This window comes from Heterocephalus glaber, unplaced genomic scaffold, assembly GCF_053883595.1.
Source record: "Heterocephalus glaber isolate CG9 unplaced genomic scaffold, H.glaber_assembly_v1.0 deba00001610, whole genome shotgun sequence".
Classification (NCBI taxonomy): Eukaryota; Metazoa; Chordata; class Mammalia; order Rodentia; family Bathyergidae; genus Heterocephalus; species Heterocephalus glaber.
In genome coordinates this window covers 11,332,825-11,343,065 of record NW_028258381.1, presented here as the reverse complement: position 1 = coordinate 11,343,065, position 10,241 = coordinate 11,332,825, and the positions used below count along the sequence as shown (strand labels likewise).

The 10,241-nt window shown below is 50.2% G+C and overlaps 1 protein-coding gene across 19 annotated transcripts in view; it reads right to left on the bottom strand.

Annotated features, from left to right (window-relative positions):
* Positions 1-182: 182 nt before the first annotated feature.
* The window catches only part of Grb10 (growth factor receptor bound protein 10), a 107,876-nt gene continuing 97,817 nt past the window's right edge, over positions 183-10,241 (bottom strand). For 17 of the 19 annotated variants that reach the window (XM_004839853.3, XM_021254223.2, XM_004839852.3 and 14 more), the window contains 2 exons: positions 5,379-5,472; positions 183-2,850 (listed from right to left, as the gene is read on the bottom strand). In XM_004839853.3, the coding sequence (XP_004839910.2) occupies positions 2,704-2,850; positions 5,379-5,472 (241 nt within the window). In that variant the 3' untranslated portion in view covers positions 183-2,703. Of the gene's footprint in view, positions 2,851-3,144; positions 4,806-5,378; positions 5,473-10,241 lie in introns of those variants that run through there. The other 2 variants (XM_087196051.1, XM_021254219.2) reach the window with 1 other exon arrangement.

Below are 10,241 nucleotides of genomic sequence, written 5' to 3'. Positions count from 1 at the left end.
GGCCAGCAGTGACGGCCCTCAAAGACTGCACTCCCAGCCCTCGGCAGCCAGGCTGAGCCTACTGGCCGGTGCCCACACGGTGGCTGAAGAGGCACAGTTTGGGTGGTGTGAGTCACAGCTTTGCTGTGGGCGGCCGGCGAGGATGTTTTTAAACAGACACAGACATTCCAAGCAGTAGAAAATGAAGAACACTGTATTCATGTTTATTTCTAATTACAAGAAACAGAACATCAGTCCCTTATTTGTACAAAAATACCTGAAAGTTTACAATTAGGTTCACGAGCCAAAGAGCTATGTACAGAATGAAGCAAAGCACACGGAGTAAAGGTTTTGTCTCAGAGTCAACACCTTCTGCATTCCCTGAAAACGCGCACACATCAGGCCACTGCATGGTCACTGGAGCTTGCACTATGACATCATGAATCTACGAGGATCTCGTCCCGCCCCCACGCAGGCGTGGCGGGCAGTTGGATGGTCAGGTATTTAGTGCAGAAAGGAGAAGACAAAACAGCTAAGCTGAGGCACATGTTTCTTCAAGGGTTACCAAACAAAAACACGTTCTGGAATTCTAACACCTATTGACAGTGCTTCCCTACGCGCTGCTAAAACCCGAAGCATTTGGCGTTCTTCTTTTCGACTTAGCCCAGGCTGCTACATGGAGTTTTCATTTAGAAAAAGCACAGGCAGAGATTCCAAAGTCAACAGGCTCCAAAACAACCCTGAGCTGTCCCCTTTACATTCATGTCAATTAAATACAAAAATAAAAGTCAAATGTCCGTCCATCCCTGCCAGGGGCTGGACGCCCACAGCCCTGGGGACAAGCTGTTGTTGCGTGGAATTCCCAGCCCCCCGTGCAAGGCTGCCGGGCGAGCAACGGGAGTGGGACATCACTTTGGCTGGGGTACAAAAGACTACAGCAACCAGCTACACACAAAACTGAATCACAGTCAAGCTCTCATCCGCCTTTTAAATAAAACGCATACTCATAAATAGGAAATACTGCACATCCTAGCCGTCTACTGCATGGGTGTACAAGGCTATGCACTGTGGGGACTGGTCTACGCAAACAGAACAATCTCCTAGGATCTCCTTTCTTCCTTTTTAAAGGTTTCACCTCCATCCAGAGAAAAGGGTGAGATGGCAGCACTGACAGCCCCGTCCCTAACACACGGGTGGGTGGGGGCACGCACGCTACCAGGCAGGAGCTGGAGGATGGGCTGAGTCCACGGTTGGGACGATTAACCGGCTGCAAAAGGAGGAAAATGCCACCGAGCACAGATGGTCAAAAGCACGTTTTGCTAAAGATTCTTCACTCGCATACGCAGACATTGCACGGACACGACTGGAGTGTGGGCTGTAAACTAAGATACAGTGTTTCTACACCAGACTCTCTGGCAGCTGGACTGTCGCTGGTGCGAACTGCGCACGTCAGTCATGGGAGGCACGGGGGCAGGGCCGGGAGCACGTCGGGGGCGGAGCCAGGCGGCCCAGGGCTGGCCGTCACAGGAGCTGGTCAGGCGTGGCCGCAGGGACGACAGCGCTCTGCCTGGCCCCCAGGAGGTCCTGTGGTCACCCTCACACCCGGTACCTCAGCTAGGAGGTCAGGACGAAGGACCCCAGGGGTCCTCAACCCCTGCGCGGTGCCCAGGAGCCATGATGCAGGGGTCACCAAGCAGAGGCCTTTTTAAAAAACGCCAGCCTGGACCTGTACCCCAGGGCCATGTTTCCTGGCCTTTGTCGCCATGGCAACCCGCAGGCTGCAGCACCCAGCCAACCAGGTGCCAGTTCCTTTTCAGATCCTGGAACCCCTGGGGCGACTGTCACGAAATGAGGGCCACTGGCCCCTACAGAGGCCGCGGAAACATGGGGCTGGGCCCTGTGTGGGCTGCCCGGCGCCCACCGTGCCCCCAAGGCTGGCCTGAGCCACTTGTGGCAGGTCCTGCGCTGGGCTGTGTGGGGACCACGAGTTTCCCAACATGTGACGTCTCCAGTGCCATGAGGAACGAGACACCTAATGACAAGAGGACTAGATAGCGGCACACAGCAATGACCAGGGCTGTGGTGGTGAGACTGTATCCACAAGACAGGCCGAATGCCGACCACAGCTGACATTTTTTATTAAAAACAAAAGCTTTTCAAGTATACCGGGAAGGGCAGGGGGTGGTTCGCAATTTGGGATCAGAATCCACACAGTGACAACCTGCAGGGGGTACAGGCCACCCCCAGGGACCTTTGGGGACCCTTTTCAGCCTGAAGTTTGCTAATTAGAAACGCTTCCTGTCTCACACGCAAAGAAAAGCCACACCCCTTCTACCAAAGGCTGAGTACAATATCAACACCACAAGGAGTGCAGAAGTGATCAATACAAAAAAGTAAACATAGCAGTTTTAATTGTCAAGATTATCCCAGGGCAAGAGTTCGCTTCCGCTTCTTCCACTCCATCTCCTTCTAGGGGCCCAGCCAAGACGCTCATTCCAGTTTCTTCCGGGCTTGCGCGGGACCCTCGAGCCCTCCCTGGGGTGCAGGGGGGTGTCGGGGTCCGCAGCCAGCAAGCTACCGTAAGTCCACCTAACTAGTCGGTCTTGGCCATTGGCACTGCAGGAACGTGCACAGCCGTGCAAGTTCTGAGGTGTGGGATGGGTGCATCCTCCTCTCCTCCATCCAGTGTCGGCTTCCTGCAGTGTCGCCGGCAGGTGTCTGAGGTCATAAGGCCACGCGGATGCAGTGATGTTTCAGTCTGCAAGGCAGCACACCCTTGTTGAGCTGGTAGAAGTCGACCAGCTGAATCAGGTCAGAGAACCTGGTGTTCCCGTCGTCCAGGGTGAAGAAGATCTGCCCATCGTCCTCGTACTGCGGGGACACAAGAGGACACTGGCCAGGTTAGAGCTTGCTCACCCTGTGTGAAGGGCGCCCCAGACTCGGGGCCTGGGTGTGGGACCACAAACCTCAAGCCCCCAAACCTTGTCCACTCCAGGATGGATAACTGTCACCTGACTGGGAGGCACCAATGATGTCACGGAGGGAAAGCAACTCTTCCCCAGTCCCCTCATTTTCTCGGGACTGCTTGGTGGCTGTCTTCTTAGGACAGGAACTCTGCACTGCATCCCAGACAGAGCTACATTTATTTTTTTGGCATTAGAAATCGAATCCAGAGAGCACTGAGCCACATCCTCATGTCTTATTTTTTATTTTGAGACAAAGTCTCTCTGGCTAAATGGCCAGGCTGGCCCTGAACTCAGGATCCTTCTGCCTCAGCCTCCTGAATAGCTGAGATTATAGTTGTGTACCACAACGTCCAGCTAGAACTACATTCCTTTTCTCTTTATCATTTTAAACTGATACATAAAAAAGCAAGAATTATACATAGGTTATGCATGGAGGTGTCACGTAGTGTTTTGCTACATATACTCACTGTAGAATATTTTAAATCAGCTAAAACATACCTAGTTCCTCAAACACCAGTTCTGGATGGGAAAACCTTTAAAATCCTTCCTTCTAGCTTTTGGACTACACAGAAAAGAAGTGTTTTCTACAGTCGCCCTGCTGTGTTAAGAGCACGCAGCCTCTCCTCCTCCTGTCTAAATACAGCTTAGTGTTGTTCAGTCAACCTCTCCCCATCAGCCCTCTAATTTTACTGTATTTTTCCTAATGTTATTGTATGTAAGTTTTTGAGTTTACAGATTTATTTTTACCCTAGTAGAATTTTACGAGACAATGTGGCGTTTAGGTGAAATGTAAGTCAACAGCTGGGACAGGCTCAAAGCCGTGCAATGCAAAGAGGCACCAGGTCCAGACCTGAAGCGGCCCAGAGCCTTTTGCCTGGCAGCAGGAAGCCAGGGCACGGTGGGCACTGACCGCAGGGGCCGCACTCTGACCTGGAAACTGAGCTCACCTCCAGGGTAAGTGAGGGAGGTGGCACAGACAACTCTGTCATCTGCTTTAACCCAGTGAGCTTTCAATGCAGCCAGACCGTGCAGGGCAGGGCAGGACAGGAAGGTCATGGCGCTGTTCTCGAGGCGAAGAGTCTCACAGCTGGGCAGATAATAAACTCAGGGCCACTCCTCACAGGGCAGCACAGGCGCTCAGGCCGACCCCACGCCTGCTTTCAGGGGCAGGGCTGCTCCTGTGGGCCCGGGTCCCCGCTCACTGGAGGCTCTGGGGCCCCTCTGGAGATGGATCACACACTCCGCCCACCACGGAAACTTCACCATTTTATAATTTTCAAGCAGAGAGAATCTTAGCATTTGGTTCAGCAACATAATGCAGTGGGAAAACACAAAGATCGCAGACTGCTCCCAAGTGACAATCTTGAGCTTGCACATGTGGCAGAACCCGGGGAGCTGGAGTTTGACCCGACCAGATTCTGCTCCTTTCCCTGAATGTGCTGGACAACGCACGTGTAGGCACTGCGTAAGCACAGGAAGTGCGACAGGAGGCGCTTCCCTGAGTTCCTGAAAGCTAATCTTGCATTCTGCACAGCCCGTGGCTTCCAATCGCTGCATGATGCTTGCGAATGCAGCCAAAGCTTTTGGGGGCCTGGTGTTCCTGCAAAGTGACTGTGTGGAATGGCTGCCACTAGTCTGTCCAGGACTGTACAGAGCTTTCCTCGCTAACGTGCACTCCGAGTCTGAGAGGAGACCACGTGGCCACCTCCTCTGAGAAGACAGCTTCCTGTCTGAGCTGTGCAGGGAATACACCACAACAGCTATCCACGCTCGCAGGACTTATCAGTGCGCTGTGTGAAGTGCCTGGCATGGACTCCGGATGTCATATCCCCAAATGAACTGGGAATTCCTGGAGAACACCTGAATCAGGAAATAGAATTGAATTCAGCAAACTGAGCGGGAATTCACAGGCAAAAGACAGTCTGATGATAACTGCTCTGTGAACAGCAAGAATCTGGTTTCTGATCCCACCGCTGGGTGGAAGGGAGAGCACAGTTGCTCTGTGGGGGCCAGGAGGAAGTTTCTGCACCATGTTCTTGACGGCAAACTGGATGCAGGACTCCTGTCTTCCAGTCTGCATATGCTCAGGGTCCCTGTGGCCCTTGGGATTGTCATCACCTTCTGCGTCTTCCTGAGCCCCCCAACCGGGGTCCTCCTGGATGGGTGACATTTCCGTTATGCCCCAGAGCTAACTCGGGGGCAGAATCCAAGGCATGCCAGGCCTTGGCAAGGTATCACCACACTCTGGCACGGTATCTCACACTCAGTGAGACCCTGATCCCAAGTTCAAAGAACAATTCTTAAAACAATTCTTGGCATCTTATCTGTAAGCTGGCACTGGCTGTGTAGTCAAAGGTAGTCCCGTGGGTTGGTAACTTGGAAATCACACTGAAACACAGAAGTGAGGGCTGGGGTGGAGCTGTCAGTACTTACGGGTAAGATCTGGAAATTCTTAATCTTCTGGTGATGACACAGTGTGAGGACAAAGGCCTTTGGGTTACTCTGACTGTCACGGAGGAGAAAGAGCCTGGGGATGGAAAATCAGCAATGGGACGTTAATGCTTCTTACAACCCATGTGTAGTGATACACACGCACACATATGCATGCTTCAGAGCCCTGCCTGGCAAGTTGTAATACAGGGCTGATCAAAATGTATGGTGAAACCCCTCAAAATCCTCCCCCTCACTTCAAACACACTCATCCCTTCTTTCTGCCCACTTTCTGCAGCAGCTCTGGAGTCCTTGTCCCTGAGTGTCTTTATGAGGTGTGATCAAAAATATGGTGAATGGGCTGGGGATTTAGCTCAGTGGTTCCGGCGCCTGCCTTGCAAGCGCAAGGTCCCGAGTTCGATCCCCGGTACCAAAAAAACCCCCCAAAACCAAAACAAAAACAAAAATGTGGTGAATGCAACTGCTCACTGCCATCCAAAGGAAAGGCAGGGCGTAACAACACAGTGCTGTGTCCTCATCCACCTTATTCACCAGATCTGGCGCTGTGTGGCCCTGGCTCTTCCCCAAAGTAAAAATGACCACGAAAGGTCGAGGTTTTGAATCGATTCAGGACATCGAGATCACCATGGTAGTGCAGTTAAAGTCCTTCAGGAAAGAGGACTCCACAGCTGCTTCAGGAAGTGTTGGAAGCAAGGGGGAGGTTCTTGAGGGCGAGTCATAGCAATGTATCTTTTACTGTAATACATTTAAAAATGTTGCTTGAGCATACCTTGTACTCAGGGGCTTAGGGGTCTGAGTGCCTTCAGTGGCAACAGCAGACAGAACCTGCCCATCATTTTGAGTGTCCCTCCTCACCGAAAGGACTCAGGAACCCTTTGGTTATGGCTGACTGTGGGTTAAAGCAGGGAAATTACATGGTGAGGCTGGAATATTCTGTGCCCGGAAGTCAGGAAGTGTGCAAAGTACAGCCCTGGGGGCACGTGGGGGGTTAAATCAGGGCATCAAAACACATCACAGAAGTGATGGGTTACAACCCATGAAATACAACAGGAATTCAGGAACCCATACAGGTGTTAGGAAAAATGAGCAGATAAAGGACAGCGGAGAAGAATCCCAACTAAATAAATCAAAGACTGACGGATTCGAACATCACCATTTGGCAATTAATCCAGTAGCAATCGATTCAGGAAAAGACCTTCAAAGGAGCGTAAAATGAGCAAATGAAAGTTTGACAAGAAAGTGAGCATTTTCAGTCTAGAGCAGTGATGGTGAACCTTTTAGTGCTCTTAACAATACAAACAGTCCACTGAGGCACCCAAGCCATAGTTCACCACCACTGGTCTAGAGTGCTGTACTTCTAATAGTTATATTTTATACAAGGGAAATACTAACTAGTGCACAGAAACCAGGTTGAGGCCATCTTCACCAAGAGTTCAGATTACCAGCACCAGGCCTGTGGCACATGGACCTGAACTTCCTGCTGACAGGACTTTGATGAAGACACAGCATCACTCTCACAAGGACACTGTCCGGTGCAAAACAAGCCACATCCTGTCTCACAGAACAAGCTTCCACTCACAACAAGGTCCAGGACACTGGGACAGGCAGGATGGGGGATCCAGGACTACACAGCCCTTCCTTTTGCTAAGAATGACACAATGTGGAGTGCTGGGAACCTTTGAGTAGCTGTGTAGACAACTCCATCAGTGTTAATCTCCTGATTTTTAGAGCAAGACTGGTTACGGCAGAGGAGCTCTTGTATTTAATTTTACACTGAAATAACTGGGCATAAAGGGGCATCAAGCTGTAACTTACTCTCAATGATTCGTGAAAAAGTAGAGAAAAATAGAGAAAAAATAGAGGAAAAGAAAAGTGATGCTCTCTCTGCAGAGCATACTTCTTTTCCTCTTTCAAGAAATGTAAAGTAGCAACCTTTTCTGTGTGTCTAATCAGTTCTTTGTTCAGGACAGCACAAGGCTGGAAAGAATTTCTTCAGGAGCCCCCAAAAGCCAGTAACACTGTAGGAGGCTGAAGCAGGAGGATTGAAAGAATAAGCCCACCCTGAGCAACTTAGCAAGACCCTGTCTCAAAAAAAAAAAAAAAAATTTAAAAAAAGGGTGGGGGAAGTAGCTCAGTGTGAAGGTCCTGAGTTCAATCCCCAGTACTGCAAGAAGACAGAAGTGCAAATGAGCAAATCTGGATTATTAGATAAGAGAAAAAGTTATACCTTTGAAAGGAAGAGAAAAAAAATCTCTGTCCTTGACCTATCTGTGAGTGTACATTTTAAATTTCTGCACAGTAAGTTCCTTTTTCTGTACTAGGAGTCAGCAAACCAGCAAAATTAATTCTACGGATCGGGTGGGTTTAGGAACTTCCTAGGAGCCCGCCTGTTGACAGGATGACCCTGGGGGAAATCCCACAGCTGTGCTGGGGCTTGGACTTTAAGGCAGAGTCTACAGCCTGCCCAGCCGCCATGACCACTAAGACAAGCACTGCAGCAAGAATCCCGGATTTGCCGTGTAACCGGCTTCCTGGGCTCAGTGTTGCTCTCTTCATCTGCTAAAAGGTCGCCTCTCCCCTGCAGACCCTCTTCAAAGGCCCCAGCAGCTGTATAGACAGCACTGTGCCCCACAGTCCCTCAGCACAGTCCAGTGAAGCAACAGTCACAACGGCACACTGGAGAGGCCCAGTGACACCGAAGAAAGTGACAATGACAGTGAAGAGGCCGCGCGAGGTGAGCAGGCCAAGGACCGCTACCTAGGTCAGAAGCTGTGGACAGGAGCCAGGAGGAAGGAAGGCGGGGCAAGTCCTAGCCTCTGCGAAGAACGGGACAGCAGGATGGGACAGCAGGACCCTGTCAAGTGGCACGGAGGAGTTGGGCGATTCCCCCAGGGTCACACAGCCAGCGCAGGAGGGGAACCTTCCTTCCTCCCACAGGGTGCCATGATCCCAGGGCATGGCAGCCCCCTGCAGAAGGAAGCCCGCAAAGAACTCAGGTCGTGCCAGGGCCCCCTTCTGGGGCCACAGAGGCCTCAGAGGGCAGGGCCTCCAGTGGGCAGGGCTGCAGGGCGTGACAGGTCAGAGGCCCAGCTGGCTTTGGCCTTCGACAGATCTTCCTCTTGCAGACAGTGGAAGGCACAGAGAGCAGAAAGATGCAAGAGCAGGTGGGCCGCTTATGTGCACATGCCTGAGCATGTGTCGCACATGTGCAAAAACGCATGCTCACAAACATGCGTATACGCACGCACACACGCACGCACGCGTATCTACACGGCCAGATAGGCACACGCATGCACAGGGTACTCTGTCAGGCAAAGCATCCCGTACCGGGGATCCCAGGTTACCTCAAGGCGGTTAAGGTCTGGATTCCTCTAACTTTCTGGCTCTGCGCTCTAACTCTCCCAACTGTTAAAGGTAAGGCAACGGGAAAGGCGGTTCTGTAACATCTGCTGTCCTCCTAGTGTCTTTCAAAGCTATTTTCATTGTTGACTCTTAAGCTGGCTTCTCTTCTTAACTTTGCAGTGGAAATTCCACACAGTTAATTCCACCTTGTCTCATACAGTTTATTCCGCAAACCTTGGAATTAGTGAGGATGAGCCGACCCTGTGATAACCTGCACTTTTTTTCCCTTTTCGTTTGAGACGGTCTCGTTATGTAGTTCAGGCTGGCCTTCAACGCACTGAGTAGGCCAAGATGGCCTAGAAGTCCCCGAGATCCTCCTGCCTCAGCCTCCCTAGTGCTGGGATTATAAATATGCACCATCATGTCCAGTAACCCGCACTGTTTCTGCGAGTGTTCCCACAGCCTGAGCCTGTCACTGCCCTGGTTGGGGCACTTAGGGGTCATAGCACCAGGTATGGCCTTGTGGAACCTTTGCTTCCCCAGCTAGTGTGATGTCACCCACACGGGGTCTAGCGTGGCCTCCTAATGAGTCCCACAAACAGGGGTTCACAATGACTCCCACGGAACGCTGGGCCCACTTCTGATGGGGTTCAGAGATATAAACAGGCCCAGGAAAAACCCACATACCCGAGTAAAAAAAAGGTCATAGAAAGAAATCTCAAATGTTTGCCTTTTCTCTTTTTTGACAAGACAGAAACTTTAGAGAGAATGAATCTTTTTCTACAGCTTGGGGATGAGTCTTTAATGCTTTGAAAGAGGCTGCTCCATAATACCAGTGGCATCGCAGGCCAGCAGTTTTCTAACAATCTTACAGCCATACAGGAAACAAAATACCCATTCTTCACACATTATGTGAGGATAAGTACACTCCCAATGCATCTTAGGATCTAAATAAGGAAGCATAGAATGAACAAACAAGGAAATAGGAAAGGAAGATGAAAGGGAGAGACAAAAGGAAAAAGAAGGAAGGAAGGAAGGACTCCAAGTATTAGAAGATAACATGAATGAACTGCATGATTTGGGAGTAGGAAACAAAAGCATCTGCAATGTTTAAAATCTGGTAAGAGCTACAACAAGAGAAAGAAACCTAACCACCCCTTGTGTACACAGGAAGCTCCAGGTCCTTCAGGAGAAAAAATTGCTCATGACAGCCTAGCTCTGGGATAGAAACAGCTATGGGAAAACTGACACTCACATAAGAAACATGGAAAATGTGTGAAACTATACTTAAGATATACCAACCCACTTAGGAAAATAAACTCATTTTGTTTATACTTTGAAAAAGAAATGAGAGGAAGACAAATATTAATAAAATGGTTACTAGTGTACGTTAGGTGGAACTGATAGGTAATGTGTCTTGTTTTATAGTTCTGACTCTGAAGCCAGACAAATGTTTTATCTAATTTAAAAAACACTATTCAATCAAAAATAAATCAGAGTCCC